The sequence below is a fragment of the Colletotrichum acutatum genome, assembly GCF_030867785.1.
Source record: "Colletotrichum acutatum strain CBS 112980 chromosome Unknown BDZ83scaffold_302, whole genome shotgun sequence".
In the NCBI taxonomy this organism is placed as follows: Eukaryota; Fungi; Ascomycota; class Sordariomycetes; order Glomerellales; family Glomerellaceae; genus Colletotrichum; species Colletotrichum acutatum.
This window is the reverse complement of record NW_026849296.1, coordinates 1-18,461: the sequence shown is the minus strand read 5'-3', so window position 1 is coordinate 18,461 and position 18,461 is coordinate 1. Positions and strand designations below refer to the sequence as shown.

Genomic DNA, 18,461 nt, shown 5'->3' with positions numbered 1-18,461 from the left:
TAACTATTTACCGAACGGTCGTTCGTCCTATTTATTTATAATTATACGTCCTATTTATTTACGGGCGTCCGTTCTTTATTTTATTATATAATTATAGTTACGTAACTTATCTATAGTTTTTCTATCCCGAGAGGAGTTATTTTAAATCCGCTATTTCTATATATATAATATAGTAGCCGCTGTAGGTCCTATAGGGTAGGCCCTAGCCTTGTTATACGTGTTAGGTTATAATATTTATTTTATTATATAATCGTAGTTACGTAACTTATTTATAGTTCTTCTATCCCGAGAGGAGTTATTTTAAGTCCGCTACTTCTATATATATAGTATAATAGCTACTATAGGTCTTATAGGGCAGGCCTTAGCCCTATTATGCGTGTTAAGTCGTAATAATATAGGATATATCTAGGGTAATTTTAATAAACTTAAGTAACGCGTAATATACGTTAAGCGGAGTATAAATAATTAATATTTATTATATATTTTATAATAAGCGTAGACTACGGGAATAGTATAAAGATATTATCGAGTTTATTTTTAAAGGACTATTAATAATAGAATACTTTTTAAAAAATAAAAAGCGATTAATAAAGGTAAAGGTAATATAATACCGGATTTAGGAGTACGAGCTATAAAGAAACGAGACGGGTAGTAGTTTAGCTCTATATATTAATAAGGACTTAGTAATAAAATAACTATATAAAGTATATAATAAAAAAAGATATTTTAGAGTACTAATTATAATATATTATCTTTAAGGGCGCGTATTCTAGCTAAAGCGTATATAGGACATAGACCTATATATTAAATTATATTAAGTATACTAAGTATACGGCCCGAGATTACGTATATTATTATTAAAAAAGATTTTAATACTAGAACCTTAGAAAACAGTGGCTATTAACTTTATAGGAGAGATTACTCCGATAGTAGTAAACGGGTTAAAGTATATTTTAGTAAATATCGACTATTTTATTAAGTTTAGTATCTTAATACTATATAAAAAGGTATCTACTAAAGCTATATATTAAGTATAGTTATTAACAATATCCTTAATCCTTAGCTAGCTTGAAATAATTTATTATAATAATAGTAATTATTTTAAAAATATACTATTCGCTATAATTATTAATTACTATAATACTAAGCTTATTTATAGTCCTACTTTTTATTTACGGTTTACTAGCTAAGTAGAATATATAGTAAAGTTAATAAAGCTATAATTAATAAAGTAGGTATAATCCTAACTAAAGGAACTAAGGATACGATAGTATTACGAAGTACTTTTAATTATATAGTAATTTAATTTACGATATATTTAATCAATATCTATATTATTATTTATAGCTATATTTAGGAAAAATATTTTATTAAATATAACGGCTATTAATAGCTTTAATAATCTAACTAATACTCTTAACGGAGCGGCCGAACTTATTATTATTTTTAATAAAGAAGATATTAATATAGACCCCGCTATAGTAAATTAGAGTATTATTATTAATATAGATCGAAGGGAGGAGTTATATAATAATATAAGAGACGAGTTAATATATATAGCGGAGATAGTAAATACAAAAGCTATATTTATTAAAAGGTTTATTATAAATAATCTTATATAGGAGAAAATTAATAAAGATAGTAAGTCGAACTCTAAGTTCGACCCCTTTTAAATTAGTTTTTATAAAGTTATTAAGGTAGTATTTAACGTATTGTATTAAATTAATAATATTATTAAAAATTACGAGGTTAAAAAGAAAAAAGTATACGTATCCGATTTTAAAATATATATTATTAGACCCCCTCGACTCTAAACCTAGCGGCCTATTATTAATATATATATTATTATAAATATCGATAAAGGTCGTAGTATATATTTAGAGTTAGTATTACTTATACTAGTAATAGAGTTAGAGCGTAAAGCGAGGATAGTACCCGATAATTAGTAAATATAATAATAAAGAATAATATTAATAGAGGCGTTTTCTATATTATTTAGTCGAGAGCGGCCTAGGTTAGGCTATTATAAACTTAGCTAGGCTAGAAAGCTAGTAACTACTTAACTACCTATATAGTGTACTATATTATATAATTAGTAGAGCTACTTTAGTACCGTGCTAGAGCGCACTTTATACTTAGAGAAAATAAATATCAATTACTACTACTTTTTTACTCCTTATATCTTCATCCTATCTTTACCATTTGTCGGGCCTAGACCCAGCTTCCACCAGGCTGCGCCGACAGATTGGTTCTCCGTCTTCCTCGGTCACTTTCTCTTTCACGCCGACGTGCTCATGGCTACGCTATCCGATGCTCTCCGAAGCAGCATCACTAGTGACCACCCAATCCATCACATCAGGCTGAACGAAACGGTATCGCACATTAACTGAGCCATTTTCCTCCTCTTCTGCACTCTAGAGTCTACGGTACCAATGCCACCCACCGACTCTGCCCGAAACTCGATGCAGGGCCGTCGTCCTCCGTCTGATCTCGACGCCTGATACAACTACTACTGCATGCTGCCACAGATAAGGCCTTCTTTTGGCCCGAACAGCGGGAGAGTCTCCCCGCCATCAGACCAGGCACATGGCGCCAATCCCGCCTCTCTAGTGGCTGTTGCTGTACCACTTCCATACTCGCATAGTGGGCGTAGAGTCCCGAAAAGGCCAGCCACGTTTCCTCGTCTTCGGCGCCATGGTGGTTTAAGCCTGATTGCGTGCATCTTTTTGTTCCGACAGCGCCATTGATGAGCATTCTTACTAGTTGGCGTACGTGATCTTTCGGATGATCGCGCCGAGAGTGCACGATCTTGCGAGAGGTACTCGCTCGCGAGCGTTGGAACCCTGAACTCTTCAACCACGATAGATCTCTACCGACATGCAAACTGTGACCGGTTGTGAATGCCAACACTCCAATCTAGATCGTTGCTGGACTCATGTGCTTCTACGGTTGGATCGCATAATAACCGCGTCATATTCAACAATCAAGGTCGCATATTGACACTTCCGGTAAGCCTCTCGGTGAGCTAACCTGATCTTAAAATCGAGTGGTCTTCTCAGAACACCCAGTTAGCATATCGTGAGCTTCCCCAGTAACATACTTACAACCCATGATATGTCACTTATCCCAATTTTTCACTATCGAAGTGTGGGTGCTCAAATCTGTCTTTCTTACCAAGCCGCGACCTTCTAGGCTGCGGTCTTCATTTAAGCCGAGGTTCATATGAGCTCTCATAGAGATTGTGCACTCTCGCAGGACTTTACTTGCGCTTTTTGAGGCTATCACCATCACCAAGAAAAAAAAATGCGTCTTTTCCCTTCCTTCTGCGACCCAACTTGTGACTAGAATTGATGGGCTCTTCATTTGTTCATTGTCGCCACTTTGAAGAGGGAAGACAAAACGTTCCACGTCGCAATTAAGGAACAAGTACGAAAGTCCCTTCTTCTAGGCAGCCATCTGACTGTCGCATTCTGTTGCCGTCCTGTCCGGTTTGGACACTTTTCTGACGATAAGAATCACTCTCTAAAGAATTGCCAAATCACATTCAAGCATCTTGTCAAGTCTAACAAGGATTTTCGTCAGCTTGTGTAGCTACGTAAGCATGAGGTTGTCCATTTACATCAACCCCGCGCTGACTGTCGCTCGAAGGGCGGCAATTCTCCGCTCTGCTTCGGTCAAGTAAATCATTGATATACACGTTATATAACTGGTAAGTGTCGTAATTCATCCGAGATGGAATCATTCTTACTCACAAGTGATAGCACACATATCTCCATCACACAATTGAGCCCTCATCATGTCGTCCCCAACGATCACTCTCTACTACAGACCCGGCTCATGCTCGCTCGTAGCCCACGCACTCCTCTACCACCTCGGCATCCCCTTCAAGACCGTCAAATTGAGACCCAACGCCGACAAACGCTTCGAAGCCGCAGACGGCAGTTTCACGCACGAAGACTACTGCAAGATAAACCCCTCAGGCTACGTCCCAGCCCTCGTCCTCGACAGCGGGGAAGTCATCACGGAGCTCCCGGCCGTCCTGACCTACATCGCGTGTATCGCCCCATCCGAGCAAACCGAAAAGTTCCTGGGCTCCAGCGCCTTCGACCGCGCAAAGGTGAATGAGTGGACCAACTGGCTGAGCGGAACGTTCCTGGGCGCGAGTCTCGCGGCGTGTGCAAGGCCGTATCGGTTCACTGATGGAGAGGAGGCTCGCAAGGCGGTCGCAGAGAAGGGCTGGGAGCATATCTTGGAGTGCTTTGACAGGATCGAGTCCAGGCTGGAGGGACGAGAGTGGGCTGTAGGTGACGACCTGACGGTGGTTGATATGTATATGTATTATTTCCGGCGGTCGGCAGTGTACATGACCGACTTGGGCGAGTATCCCAACTTTGAGCGCTTGCAAAAGAAGGTGGAGAAGCTGGCGGGTGTTCAGAAGGTATTGGAAGTGGAGGAGCTCAAGCCGGTCTTTGAGTGAAGGAATGAGCCCCGATATTGTGTTCCAACGTCATGATGGAATACCAATGTGTTAGCTGCGCTACGAAGGTACTCTGAACAGCTATCGCCTCAAACAACTTCAACATGCTCTGCATCCTTCTTATCCATCACTCTTTCCTCACTCGTGCTATCTCTGGAGCTCAGTTGGGGCCTCTTTCTCCAGATGAGCTTGTCCTTCAAAGATTCATTTTCAAAGAGCTCATCCATCTTCTCCAACGCAAGGCCTGAAGAATATTAGTATGAGATAATCAACTCAGCCAAAGTCATCACCAAACTCACCGGCAGTCTCGGGCACGAAGAACCACGCAAACACCACCATGATGAAGCAAAAGGTGCCGTAAACAAAGTACGTCCCAAACCCGCCCTCACCAAGCGTGGCAAACATGCTTGGTGTGGCTTTAGCGACAACAAAATTGAAGAGCCACTGGCTTGCTGTCGCCATCCCCATCATCACGGCGCGGAGACGGGCTGGAGGGATCTCGGAGCTGTAGGTCCATACGACAGGGCCCCATCCGAACTGGTACGTGGCAGCAAAGATGTAGATAGCTACCAGAGCGACGTAACCCGGGGCGGTGACGGGCTCGCCGGCGATGGGCGGGTCGAAGCGGATGTAGAAGCCAACGTAGAAGAGAGCGATGCCCTTGTAAGGTGGCGTGTCAGTACGTTGCTTCATGTTGGCTTTTGTGTTCGGTGCTCTGGCTTACCTGAACGATCCCGGTCCAAAGCAGACTCTTCCTTCGGCCGAGAGAGTCCGTGACGAAGACAATGAAGACGGTACAAGCAATCATCTTGACGATGCCATATACGCCAGTCGCAAAGAGTCCAGTCGATGATCCCGTCAACCCAACACTGGCGAAAATTCGACTCGAGTAGTATGTCATTGCATTGGTACCTGTGAGGTTACTCCACATCATAAGAGTAATGCACAGCATGCTACGTCTGCGGTAGGACTTGACAGTGAAGGCCTCTTTCAGGAGCGTGAAGTGGTTGGCGTTGAGGGAGAGAGCCCTCTCTTCCTCGAGTTGCCGGGAGATGCCCTCCATCTCTTGTTGGATGTATGGATGATCGGCCGGTAGATTTCGGAGCTTTGCGAGAACCGCCAGGGCTTTGTCGGGAGATCGCTGGGCAAGGAAACGGGGAGATTCATTAGCGAGAAGCATGCCGACGAAGAGGATGACGGCCGGGAATGCTTGGAGTCTGGGGGTTGTCAGAGGATGTACTTGTCCATGTCAAGATGTGGTGCTTACGAGAGTGGAATGATGTATTGTGTATGGCCTTTGATGTGGAGGAGCGAGCCATAGTTGATCCAGAATGCAAGCTAATCGACATTCACATTAGCATCGAGGTCTAATTACATACGCATCGTAGGCAAGGGTGGACTAACCGTCAGCCCGGTCACAATGCTGAGCTGATATAGCCCAGTGAGGAGACCTCTGATACCTCGCGGTGCGTTCTCGGAGACGTAAAGCGGGTTGACAGATGAAGCAATTCCAATGGCGATTCCGGCAACAAGTCTATTACATGAGTTAGCTCGCCCTCATCGTGATTCCTACGTGGGGCTATAAGTCGTCTACTTACCTGCCTACGTACATGGCTTCGATATGACCACTAGCGGCGGCTTGAAGTGCCACACCGATGAAGACGAGTATCGAAGCGATGATGAGAGAGAATCGTCGACCAACTCTGTTGGCGAGCCATGTCGAGAACAAGGCTCCCGCAAACGCTCCGGCTTGGATGACGGAGACGATGTTGGACTCAAGGTTTGCCAAGACGGTCTTGGGCTGATTCTCGAGGCCATATTGCCTAAGAGGACGCGGCATTAATAAGAAGGAGTCGAATACTGCAGGGACCACAAGTGACTCACTTCTTGAATGTGTCCATGGTCAAGACACCTCCGATAATACCCATATCCATACCGAATAGGAGGGCACCGCCGCAAGCCTATAGGTGACCTCTGTGAGTGCCTTGCCGTCCTTCGGCCGTTGAGGAGACGCAACTTACCACTAAGCTGATGAGAATGACCCGGGCATTGTATATCTCGGGAGGGTCGTTCCTCGTCGCTTCATTGCGAACAATCTTCTGTAAGAGGCCCATAGTGGTCGTGCTTCCGATCTAAAGATGCAGTTGCCAATCTTAAAGCCCGGCTGCTGTATGTTTCGTCTCATTCACTGCGAAGAATCATGTTCGGATGGCCTGAATAAGTACTTCGAAACTCTTCACACTGCGTATTCGCATCCTGCCATGTCAACACTCACACTCGACGTCCACGGCAATAGACGGAGATCAATGGCATGGACATCGGGGCAAAATCCGAAGCAGCGCACCCTACTGCACGCATCAGTTACCCCAGCCATTCACCCCGCAACCCCGGATTTCCGGGGTACTGGGGAAGGAATTGCAGGGAGGCAGGGAGTCACGTCCTATAAGCTCCAAAGACACATCGGGTGTTGGCGCCTACAGCGAGTCAGAGTCTAGTTGAGGACCGGGACACTTAGCGTCGGCTGTAGATGGAGGTGGCGTGCCACGCGGGGACGACTTGGAAGAACTCGCTTGGCGTTCTCCTGTGCGGAGCATGTCTTGGTGTAGGACTAACTGAGCGGCTTGGGAAACTTGGTCCCAGGGCTGAGGCACGCTGGCGATGCTAGCAAGGCATCGCATAGTGACCCAAGTATCAGGTAATACTGGTCATACATGCTTCGATCGCAGTCCAGGAAAAAGTCACGATGATTACTTGTTGAGGTTATCTTTTTTCCAGAAGAGTACAACAAAACACACGTTTTGCCGACCGTATTTCTTTCGCGGCGGGGGAAGTATCGGCTTGAGCACATAAAGAATCTCAGAGTATTCAATCGCAAGGGTAATGTCAAATTATTATGTTTGAAAGCGGTACCCGAAAGTAATTTACATGATGTGAGCTTGACACAGGACTCTCCTCCAAATTCAATGTTTACAATCCATCAAGTGGCTTATATACCTTCATCCAGCGCTGTGGTGTGTTAGTCGCGCTCGCGATCACGGAGGGGGTTAAGATGCTCACCCTGTCATAAGGTTTCTCGGGATCAACGAATCGCAGATCTGTGGCCAGACGGATCCTCGAGTCAGGGTCCTTATTCTTGCAGCTTGCATGCACCATGTAAGGGTTGTGAAAGATGACATCTCCAGTCTCATACTCGGCAATTAGCCATTTCCTCTTCGTCTCCTTCCCATAAGACACCGTGTCCCTACTGAGGAAACCGCCGTCATTCATGTTCTTATTGAAGGCGCTCACTCTCTCCTCGTCGGTAAGGTTGTGGGAATGCGCAGCAAAGTCATCTTCAGTCTTCATACCAATGTCTGTCGACCCTTGGAGGTACATCAAGCCGCCTCCTTCGAGGGACACGGGACCGATAGGAACCCAAGCGGTCAAGCTCGTTGGCGGCCCCGCTCGGAGATACATTTGATCAAAATGTACGGGCGTAAGCTCACTGTTGGGGACGAATGCGCGAAGCATCGTCCGTTGGAGCATGTGCGGGGATGGCCAGCCGGTGAAGTGACTGACGAACTCGCGGAGCTCTGGGAACTTGCAGAAGTTGACGTAAAAGTCGGCTTCATGCGCAGTGACCATGAGCTCGGCGTACTTGTCGCTCTCGGCGTCATCTTTCAACCCGAACAGACGACGGAGATTTCCGGGGGGAGGTATTTGCGAGTGTCCTTTCCTGAGAATGTGCCGTTGACTGGCTCGCTGCCTGGCTCAAGGAGGCCGCTTGGGCTCATGTGGTTGAAGTAGGCTCGGCGGCATTCGAGGACAGGTTCGTGGGGAAGAAGGTTCTTGATCTAGTCGTTGTCAGCAAGACTAAACTGACTATCAACGCCGTCATAGCTCACAAAAAGGTACCCATCACGTTCGAAGCGTTCTCGCATTATTTCAATTGGGGTATCGGCAGTGGTCGGTTGAAGATAGCCGATAGTCGTGGGGTCCATAGGGCCAAAGTTGGACTCAAGACTGAGGGTCTCTGGATTGGCAGGAGAATAGTTGCCGTAGATATCTTCTGTAGAGTTGGCGGGTGCATTCTTGCTTGGCTTCAGCTTCTCCTGAGGCAGGGTCGCTGGGACCAAGGTTGGAGATTCGGACTGAAGGATCCCGGGAGCCATAACTACAGCAAGGAATGAGTGAATGTAAGGGATTCGTAGATTCTAAGAGTTGTCGTCGTGAAAGCTTCTACGATCTTTCAAACTAGGCAGATTACAGAGCAACCAAGTCGAACAAGGGTCGGAGGATGCCTCGACTTGGATCCATGCTGTTCTTTATAGTAGACAACTCTTCGACACCCCAATTGGAGCAGCGGCTCATAATTGCCACTCATCTTCTGTTCCGACTTTGGTTGATTCCGTTAACCCCTCACGCGTCTGCAAGTTAACGAAGAGTGACATTGAAATGGTGGTGGTATAGGACCGTCGCCGTCTATTGCCGTACCCCGCGTGCCACATTATGACCCCGCCATCCATAGTCGTCTATAGCCGGTCATCGGCCGTCTAAAACCGTCTCTGGGCCCCCGCAGCCCTCGTACGAGCAACCCTAGGATCTCACATCTGTCACCCCATCTCTTCCCCGGACGGGACCTTAATCATGACGAAGGCCACCGGAGTCAGGCAGTACCGAGCATGCGTGAGATGCCGCGCTCGGAAGACGCGGTGCGACTTGTGGGTCATTTTCCTTGCAGTAGTAACAACGCGTCTTGCATGAGCCATCCCAAGAGAGCATCATTCCCTAGAACCTTATTCAAGCCCAACTTTGGTCTCCTTTCGCGCTTGTCTTGGGCTAATAAGAACCAAGAAATAGCATTGGAGAGAATGGCAAGCCGCCATGCGCGAAATGCGTCCGTGAGGGAGCCGAATGCTCACTTGCTGGCTCTCGGCGAGGGGGCGACTTCTCACAGTACCGGGGCAGCAAAAGACAACGACGAGACAGTGATATTCAACCCGTAACGGCAACGACTCCAACAACCTCCTTCGCGGCTCCAGAATCCGTGGCAGAAACACCGAGAGCCAGAGAAGAGCCATTGCATCGATCCCTTCAGAACCCCTCAGATGCGCTCCTCATACTCGCTCGAGCAGCCGAGGACGAAGATGTCGATGGGCCTACCTTAGACAACCCCACTGACTTGACTCCCGGCGACGCATCTTCAGCTCTAGGGTCAATACTTTCACCAGTTCAACAGACTCGGCAAGATCCATTGTTACCATTCGGCTCTCCAGTAAACCCAGCAACTATCGAGCGAGACATTGGGGAGTATCCCCCAGTCAAGAATGGCGCTTTGGATGCTCCTCTTCTACACCATCTCTTACAACAGCAAGTTCATGTTGCCTGGATTGATTGGCGTCGCTGACGTGTATAGCTATGCCATCAATTACCATCCCTACTTCCCGATAGTGCCAGCCAACGTTCTCCTCCCTCAATTCCTTCACGAGACGATAAAACACGAGTCCTTTCTCCTCACAGCCGCCCTAGTAGTGGCTTCGCGGGACCGATCGGATCTGGCAGAGCTACACCAGTCAATTTGGGCCCATATGCGACACCTGATTCTCGATGTTGTGCTAGGAATGTCCACGATCCGAAGTGTCGGCTGCGTCGAGGGTCTCTTACTGCTGGGAGAGTGGACACCCCTCACTCTCGGGCAGAATGATGATGGAGGCGAAGGGGCTGCTTGGTCCATAGTCGGCTTGGGCGTCCGACTTGCGTACCTGCTACGGTTGGAAGAAAGCTCCTTTCGGGCAGACAAAGAGGCTGACCCCGCGATGCTTAGAAGGCGACTTGCCTGGACGTGTAAGTACTCACCTTGCGAGACCAGAGACGCTCTGCTTACAAGCTTTCGTTCAGTTACCTACCTATCCGACCGACAGATATCTATCCGCATGGGTCAGGCTTTCTGGTCCCGTGGCCCTGCGTTGTCAGCTCGGTTCACCGCGGAGGACTTCCCCTCCCTCCAGCCTCGATATGCTTCCGGAGATGACTTTGCGTCCTTGCTTCAAGCGCAGGTTGAGCTGACTACTCTCTTCGGTAACGCCCATGACATCCTATTTGCTTCCAAGCAACGGACTGCTGAACTCATGGTTCGTGGGGACTACACTAAGTACATTGATGATGCTAGTCGCGCTATTGTTGCATGGGATATGGTATGGACTCCATTGACGGCTCCCTCCCACCTCAAGTGCTGTTTAAGAATGATGGAAAAGTACCTACGTCTCTACGTGAACGCGTTTGCTTTTCAGGCTGTTCTGTACAGAGCATCGTTGTCTGGAACGGACGTGGCGAGAGTCTCGTGTTTCCCCCACTCTGCCATGGCAAGCCCGGATGCACGAATGGTTTATGAGGCTGTTGATGCTGCAGAGGCACTGCTCAGGATTGCAATTGAAGACGTTGATCCCGAGAGATACTTGCGATACATGCCAGCTCGGTTTTACCTGTAAGTGCAGAACCGCCAGCCTCTTCAGCTCCAAGGCCGAAATTGACTTGTGAGATCAGATATGAGATCCACTCAGCCGTGTTTCTCTACAAAGCCCATGCCGCCGGCGCGATCTCGTCTGGGAAGCACGCCCAGACTGCCAGCCTGATGCGGCGATTCGTAGGTGTTCTAGAAACTGCAGCGACCGATACCGACCACATTGCATCCAAGTACGCGAAGCTTCTCAATGGCTTGTGGTTTCATAAAGGAGGAGCCAGAGGTGATGCCACCGGAAGTCGCGGCTCTGAGGAAAGGGTGCAATCCGATGAGGTTGGTGATGTAAACGCCTTCAATCAAGTCGATGACGATGATGATGAGAACGATGATGACACAAGCCATCTCCCATCCTTTGACGAGATCGGTCTCCAACCCTTGGATTGGATTGAGTCGGTTGAAGGGCTGTTCTCCATGCCCGCAGCGTTTCCGTGGGACCAGTCGATGTACTGAAAGTATGTTACCTTGGGTCTACTCCAGGAAGTCGACGACAAATCCCGGGCCACGAAAGGCACCCGAGGCAATGAATATGTTGCATGACAGTCTATCAGTTGCCTCTATCGACTGAGTCGTGTGATGCATCACTACCTATTCCGACGCCGCGTTGAATCCCTGCGTGGAGCTCCTCTTCCCCGCCCTACGTGGGAGGAGCTCCACGTCCACTTCCTCCACTGCCTCGTAAACCGCGAGCGATGCGGACGGAGCTTCTGCAAGTGATCGGCAAACTCTGAGGCAGCTCCTCTTGAACTTGTCCTGGTTGTAATGACCCGTCAGCCAGGATTGTCAATGCCGCCACAAGCTCCACGTCTGGTTGAGCATCGAGTCCGAGGACATGGAGGGTGGTGTCTGTGGACGGACGTCCCGCGGAGCATCATTGCACGTCCTCCCGACTCCTTCGTAATATTTCCTACTGTAAACATCATTGTCAACGTTTGGTTTTCGCGGGAGACAGAAACAAGAGTTGAGATCATATAATAGCCCAAAGTTCAACTAAGTTTAGCACAAGTACAATCCAACAAGAACAACATCCAGCAAACAAAAACACAAAGACCCAAAAGCATCGATCTCATTTCCTACAACGTTTTGCATAACCTTGATACATTCTTAACATTGCCCAACATGGTCGCCGACATCAACCAGCTGCCGCCGTACAGCCCGCCCCCGCCAACACAAGAGGACCGTAAGTTGCGCCGACACCTTTAACCCACCAATGCACACAAGAGCATGAGCTGAGTTGCCCTGGCGTAGTCGACTACGTTGACCTTGTCAACATCGATCTCTCAAAATTTGATACTCCCGAGGGCCGCCAACAGCTCGCCAAAGACCTCTACGAGGCCGCTACTGGCTATGGCTTCCTTTACCTGACAAACCACGGCATCTCGAATGAGACCTACGAACGCCAAATGCGCATCGCCAATGCGGCGATGACACTCAAGCCTGAAGAGAAGGCCCCCTACGAAGGTTCATACTACACCACTGCCGTCCCCGAAAGAACCATGCTAACCTCATTACAGTAACTCCCGAAGAGGATGCTCGTGGACTTTATGCCGGATACAAGCCTGCAGGACCCCTTGGACACAAGGGTGGCTTCCCCAAGGCCCTAGACCACTACAACATGCTTGTCCATGATCCGTAAGTAATGACTGCACGTCGAGAAGCTAGACTGTGTACTGACCCATCACCAGCAAGGACCGCCCCCACCCCGAGATCATTCGTCCGTTCATGGATGAGACGTACGAGGTTATGAGCTACATTCGAACCAACATCTTGGTGAAGCTGCTCAAGCTTGTCTCCATGGTCCTCGAAGTTCCCGAGGAGAAGGTCCTCTCCACACACGCCCCCGGTGGATCCAAGACTGAATATCTGAGATATGTGAGTTAACCTTTCCCTGGGTCTCATGTTACTGGTGCTGACGATTGTTAGATGATGTGCGAACCCAGATCAAAGGAGGAAAGTGAAAAGTACCGTGACATTTTCCTTGCTGGACACACCGACTGGTTAGCTATGCCCCATGTTCAACCAACTGATGCAAATCATCTCTAATTCAATATCTAGGGGCACTTGGACATTCCTTTTCTCCCAACCAGTCGCGGCGCTACAGGTTCTATGCCACGAGACTGGCAGATACCGTCACGTCCGTCACGTCCCCCACGGAATCGTCGTCAACTTTGGTGAGGCCCTCGAGCGTCTCACTGGCGGCCTCTTCAAGGCGACAATCCACAGAGTCATCCGTAAGCAAACATATCTTATTCGAAAAGTGAGATGTCCAAATCTAATGCAAGCAAACAGAGCCGCCCATGGACCAGCGCCACCTCCGCCGCATCGGCGTAATCTACTTCTCCCGCCCCGCCGACGAGCGCGAGCTCGTCCCCATTGAGGACTCACCCCTCCTTCAGCGCATGGGCACCGACAAGCCCATTGACGAGCGCGTCTTCTGTATGGCCGACTATCTCGACGCGAGAAAGCACGGATGGAAGCGGTACGACTTTGACATTGACCGCCCTCGTGAGGAGGGTGTTCACCAGGACCCCTTTGATGGCGAGTACACCGATCCCGAGGGCCACAAGTCGCTTGGAAAGTTTGATAATGTGCCGCGTCTGCAGTATAGCTTGCCTACTGTCAAGACTGGCACCGCCTGAAGGAGGATGTAGAGCGTTGTTGTTGAGAGATGGGGTGTATGCTGTCTTGAGTTTTGTTTGTATCTGGATTGGCGCACATTCTTGCACTGAATTGAAATGAAATAATCACTATCCAAAACTCTAGGATCTCGTGTGATGCAGTTTTTGAATGATGCTATGCAAGGTTACGCTGACTGTTGTCTGTAACCTAAAGCCTGAAGGTTCCGCACTCAAATTACTTCTTCCCTCGGCATGTTTGCAAGTCGAGCATATTACAAACATGAATACATGAGAGGAAATGAAGACTGTTACTCTTTCCAATACCAAGAGACCTCTCTGAATCAGCAGTCTGGTCCTCGGAGGGACAGGTATGTCTGCTTCAGATAGGCTGGCGGGTACTTACACGAAGTCGCCTTCCTCACGCCGTATTCCATGCTGAGAATCGAAATGGCCAAGCAAAACTGATCGGAGCCGAAGTCCTTTCAGTTTCTGAGGGTAGTAGAACTTTGACTGCATGGAATCATTACTTCATTCACTATGTGGTGCTGCATACGCCTCCTTCGCCTTGGAAAGGCTCTCCCCCATAACCGTAGCCACCCACTTTCCAACCGGCCAAGTCGTCCGCTTATTAAAATTGGCAACGATCCATTCCAGGAACCGCACCTCGCTCCGTGCAAGGTCAACAGGCCTATCATCCAGCATAGCCAGCGCAGCCGCGGCATTTTCGACATCTTCGTCTCCGGCATTCCCGACACAGGCCATGATGGCATCCAGAACAAAGCGGCTGGGGTTGGAGCGGCTGTTGGTATTGTTTCCCATTCCCGTTCCCATGCCTAGTCCCATGCCCATGCCTCCAGGCCCATGCATATCGGTGACGCTGCTGCGCTGAGCTGCGGGCATGGTGAGACGCACGAGGCGCCAGCCCACAAGGCAGATCTTGAAGCCGAGGAGGGTTATAAAAGGGTTTTCGAGAGAAGGCGGAGCGGTGGACTTGATCGGATTCAACAGATCGAGGGCCATTTCGAGATCGTTGAGCTGCAGGGGAACTATTGTCAGTAAAAACGCGGGAGGAAGAATGGGAACGGCGTTTCCTACTATTCTGAAGACATCCCGGTCTTCGTAGATGTCTCGCTTGTCTTTGGACCGTGGTGTTGCAAGGTGGCCGGCAGCTACCGAAAATTAGTTACAATCGTGGAATAAGAGCAGATGTGACACTTACTAGCTATTGCCAGAGGGAGATTAGACTCAACAACACCGCTCACCAATAGCGAGTCAGGGTGCGATAGAGTGATGGAGGTGTAGTACCATAGTATCCAGAACGTGTGCCACAGTGGAGTCTGATCCGAACCATCTGGAAGAACGTCCATGCGTCCAAAGTCAAAGAAACTGAACACCGGCTTCTGGTTACGCGGTACCAACTCCGCGATACCTTTCAGGGCCTGCGATATTTGCGCGTGCTGCTTGTCCGTCAAGATGGAAAGCGCTCGGCGCTGTGCCTTGGGCCGTTCCAGTAGACAACTAGCGTGCGTCAGTTCGCGAGCCATCATCTGGAGCTGAGTGACGAGGATGACGGCGGCAAAAGGCGAAGCCCAGAGGAGCCTGAGTTTCTTGGGCTGCCGTTTGCCTCCGCTATTGTCCTTGTCGTCGCCGCGTCCGGAATGCAGGAGCGTCTGCGAGGCTTCGTAGAAGAATCCTTGCGATGGAGGTGTCTCGTGTGAGTAGGCATTGTCGTCGGGCTCGTCAAAGGATTTGAATCGTTGCCGGCGGCGCTCGTACCAATCTCTGTCGGAGCGGGCGAGCCAGATGTCCTCGCAGCATGGCAAATCGTACTTGATCTCGAGCGAAGAGAGCATGGGTCTGAGGTTGCAGAGGATGGCGAGTTGTGAATCGAGAAGGTAGAGCATGTAGACGCAGCGTTTCTTTGATTCCTTTTTGATAAAGCCTTGCCATTGCTCGCTGAGGGCTTCGGCGCTGACTGGTTCGTTGATATCGTCTTCGTCGCCTTCCTCGCCATACCCACTGTCCTCGCCAGAGTTGGTAGACAGAGACTCTAATGAGCTGTCCTGAGACATTTGGAGGAGCCTTATCGCATCTATTAGGTCACGGTGAATGCGCTGAGCTTTGAGGAAACTAGTGTCGTTGCCGCCGTAAATGCCGAGGAATTCAAGGAGGAGAAAGGTTTGGAGGACCCAAATTTCTTGGTATCGTGATCGGTTCTGCTCAACCTGTGCATTCTGTCAGCCCAGTTTAGAGGGTAACAACAGTCTTGCATACTAACATATTGTTGTAGTGCAGATAGAGTAGACTCGAACACGGCCTTCCGAGCGGCCTCGTCGAACGGAGACTCGCAGTAGAGGCTTCCGACAGCGGTGATTACATTTAACAGAGGAACTTGTGTCGATACGATATGAAATGATCCTTCGTGAAGAATAGGGAAGTTGCGATGAAATCCATCAAAGAAAGCCTCGACGCATCGAATCTCGCTGGATATTCTGTAGGTGTAGTGTTAGTGCTAGGCGAAGCTTGAGGTGCCCACAAACTTACGCCGAAGATGGAGGCTCATAGGTCTGATTGTGGTGCTGTATTGGCTCTGCTACTTCAGTCTGAGCTGGTGGTGGGTGTGTCAATAAGACATCCATCCAAGCTGTTGTGCTGGGTGAAGCGATATGTTGTGTATTAATGGCTGGAGGAGGAGGTGCTGTCTTTGGTGGTGAAGCTTGGGAGGATACATGACAGTTCTCTACATGTCGTTTCCTCAGATCACTTTAATTGTTGTCAGCAACGACCGGTGCAGTATGCTGCCAGATGTACTAGGCGTTCAGTGACGAAGCCGGGCAGCATCGCGATGGCTAAGTCGTACCTTCGCGCAAAGCGTGCGCTGCACTGGTTGCATGGAAAACACGGCGCATTTCTGCCTCTGTGATCTTGGCGGATGTCAGCTATTTCTCTGGATTTCGGCACAAGAAGACATTGGCTCACGTGTATTCACATGGCGCTTGAGATTCTCCTACGTGACGTAGCTGTCGTGTTAGTGACGACTAGCAGCAGAGCACGATGTCAGAGGATGGCAAGGTACCTGACGAGTAAACCCCTTCTTGCATGTGGCGCACTTGAAAGGACGAGGAAGACTTTCATCCATCGTAAAAACGAAGAAAGTATCGTGCTTTGATGTTGAAGAATGCGAACGTGCACATCGCCATGGGTTTCTTGCGAAAGTCTGGGGGAGGAGGACGGCACCGAGGGGAACTTCACGGAATGGAAGTGGACGAGGACCCCTCGGAGGTACGTACCGAGTGGACGCCGCCGGCGACGGATAAGCAGATAAGATACGGATTTCTCGATTGGGTCAAGCTTGTCCACCCACGTGACGGAAAAGGTACGTCGCTCAAGTGGACAATTTGATTAGCTAAGTCAAACTCGCTTCTATCCGTCTTCACGCAGCCAATCATATCACCTCAATTGGCGATTCGGGCATCGATAATCGGCCCCGCTATTTCTCGGAAGCGGAGAACTCCCCGCTTCACCAGCTCCGGGCCCCCCTTCAGACGCGTCTTTCTATTTTCCTCTGCCCCTCGCTGCCCCTCGGATATCGCGTTGATTGCCATGCTTGACTCTCCACAGTTTGTCATGTCTGGTGCGTTTTGTCCACCTTCAGATCGGCTTGCCTCCGGGCACGTCCAGCACGTACGGCTCGCCGTCAATCTTCTTCCAGATGTCATCGCTCTTGATGCGCCAGTACCACGCGTGAATAGCGGGGTGCTTTTCTGTCCACTCCTTGGCAAACACCTGCGAAATCGTTGGTTAGCATTAAAAAGTGACACTCTCCGAAGTCGGACGAAGGACGGTGGTTCTCCGAGAATCTCCTCCATGCAACCAAGGTCGGGCACTTACAAACTGGTATCCTCTAGCAATGGCAGCAATCATGAATAGATCGGCTATCGTGAGCTCGTCGCCAACAAGGAACTTCTTGCCCGTCAACGCCTTCTCCACCACACTGACCATGCCCTCGCTATTCTTCTCGGCCGCAGCGAGAATCTCTGGTGATGAAGGCGCCTTGCCGATGACCGGGTTAATCCACGCCATGATGGGAGGCAGAAGCTCGCTGTTCGCAAATGAGGCCCACTTCAGGATCGTGGCCTCCTCTTCGAGGGTGGAGCCGAGCAATCTGGTCTTGGGGTCCTGCTTTGCGACTGGCACGTATTGTTAGCCAACAGATAAAGCAGCGGTCCAGAATTATATGCTTACGGTAGATGGAAACTGGAATGCACTCGAACAATGTGAAGCCGTTGGGGCGCTCGAGGGCAGGCACCTTGCCCGGAGGGAACTTTGAGAGGTAATCTTCGCCAACACCGCCCTTGCTAGCGTCCACTTTGATCGGCCATGCCTCGACAAACTCAATATCGAGCCTGATAGTGACATCTTGGTAAGCATCTGCGCCCATGAGTCTGGCTGATTTTGCGTCAAAGACTCACTTGTTGTACTCTGCGATGTAGAGACACTGGGTGGCGCGAGGCGCCTTGGGGTACCAGTAAAGCTTTCCAAAAGACATGTTGCAAGATTAAGCCTTTGCAGTACTTGTGACAGAAGAATGATGGTGCGAGAGCAGAGTTCAGAATGACGACAACGGTGTCGAACAAGCGAATTCCAGTTCGGCCTCTGGCTAATAAACCCAACAACTTGCAACGCGGCAAGTTGACCGAGTCCATCTCCATTGTTTATCACGCAAGCTGCGGCTGATACCACATTCTCAACTCCACGATATCAGTGTCTGTCATAGCCATCGCGACGTGGAGCTCAATTCGAAAGACCCCTTCTCCATGTGGAGCACACCTTGGGGTAGCACGGTCGCTCATCGCACCCACCAAAAACC

General features: G+C 49.2%; 7 protein-coding genes across 7 annotated transcripts; 3 read left to right on the top strand and 4 right to left on the bottom strand.

Annotated features, from left to right (window-relative positions):
- The first annotated feature begins 3,554 nt into the window (after nt 1–3,554).
- BDZ83DRAFT_253671 (glutathione S-transferase) lies at nt 3,555–4,614 on the top strand. Its single transcript, XM_060501947.1, has 2 exons — nt 3,555–3,709; nt 3,762–4,614. Exon 2 carries the CDS (start codon nt 3,797–3,799, stop codon nt 4,475–4,477), a length of 681 nt encoding a protein of 226 aa, XP_060357183.1. The 5' UTR covers nt 3,555–3,709; nt 3,762–3,796; the 3' UTR covers nt 4,478–4,614.
- BDZ83DRAFT_595552 (general substrate transporter) lies at nt 4,567–6,591 on the bottom strand (the record flags this gene model as incomplete). Its single annotated transcript, XM_060506806.1, has 8 exons — nt 4,567–4,721; nt 4,777–5,137; nt 5,202–5,694; nt 5,745–5,815; nt 5,882–6,011; nt 6,076–6,300; nt 6,362–6,438; nt 6,499–6,591. 8 exons carry the CDS (start codon nt 6,589–6,591, stop codon nt 4,567–4,569), a joined length of 1,605 nt encoding a protein of 534 aa, XP_060357182.1.
- A 781-nt stretch (nt 6,592–7,372) lies between these two features.
- On the bottom strand, nt 7,373–8,909 carry BDZ83DRAFT_645197 (uncharacterized protein). Its single transcript, XM_060509824.1, is given in 4 exon segments — nt 7,373–7,483; nt 7,535–8,133; nt 8,148–8,310; nt 8,362–8,909. 4 exon segments carry the CDS (start codon nt 8,626–8,628, stop codon nt 7,445–7,447), a joined length of 1,068 nt encoding a protein of 355 aa, XP_060357181.1. The 5' UTR covers nt 8,629–8,909; the 3' UTR covers nt 7,373–7,444.
- Nucleotides 8,910–9,103: 194 nt separating this feature from the next.
- On the top strand, nt 9,104–11,426 carry BDZ83DRAFT_725173 (uncharacterized protein; the record flags this gene model as incomplete). Its single annotated transcript, XM_060512723.1, has 5 exons — nt 9,104–9,177; nt 9,311–9,826; nt 9,873–10,300; nt 10,355–10,940; nt 11,000–11,426. 5 exons carry the CDS (start codon nt 9,104–9,106, stop codon nt 11,424–11,426), a joined length of 2,031 nt encoding a protein of 676 aa, XP_060357180.1.
- A 666-nt stretch (nt 11,427–12,092) lies between these two features.
- On the top strand, nt 12,093–13,612 carry BDZ83DRAFT_595546 (gibberellin 2-oxidase; the record flags this gene model as incomplete). Its single annotated transcript, XM_060506805.1, has 7 exons — nt 12,093–12,153; nt 12,222–12,434; nt 12,488–12,605; nt 12,659–12,845; nt 12,897–12,970; nt 13,029–13,204; nt 13,263–13,612. 7 exons carry the CDS (start codon nt 12,093–12,095, stop codon nt 13,610–13,612), a joined length of 1,179 nt encoding a protein of 392 aa, XP_060357179.1.
- Nucleotides 13,613–14,119: 507 nt separating this feature from the next.
- On the bottom strand, nt 14,120–16,824 carry BDZ83DRAFT_798253 (fungal-specific transcription factor domain-containing protein; the record flags this gene model as incomplete). The annotated part of the gene is made up of 8 exons (XM_060515924.1): nt 16,668–16,824; nt 16,571–16,598; nt 16,452–16,515; nt 16,136–16,354; nt 15,870–16,083; nt 14,811–15,816; nt 14,687–14,760; nt 14,120–14,626 (listed from the first exon to the last, which is right to left on the bottom strand). Exons 1-8 carry the CDS (start codon nt 16,728–16,730, stop codon nt 14,120–14,122), a joined length of 2,175 nt encoding a protein of 724 aa, XP_060357178.1. The 5' UTR covers nt 16,731–16,824.
- A 252-nt stretch (nt 16,825–17,076) lies between these two features.
- BDZ83DRAFT_746001 (elongation factor 1-gamma) lies at nt 17,077–18,140 on the bottom strand (the record flags this gene model as incomplete). The annotated part of the gene is made up of 4 exons (XM_060513201.1): nt 17,077–17,377; nt 17,483–17,781; nt 17,837–17,997; nt 18,064–18,140. The coding sequence occupies 4 exons, from the start codon at nt 18,138–18,140 to the stop codon at nt 17,243–17,245; spliced, it is 672 nt and encodes a 223-aa protein (XP_060357177.1). The 3' UTR covers nt 17,077–17,242.
- Between the last annotated feature and the right edge of the window lie 321 nt (nt 18,141–18,461).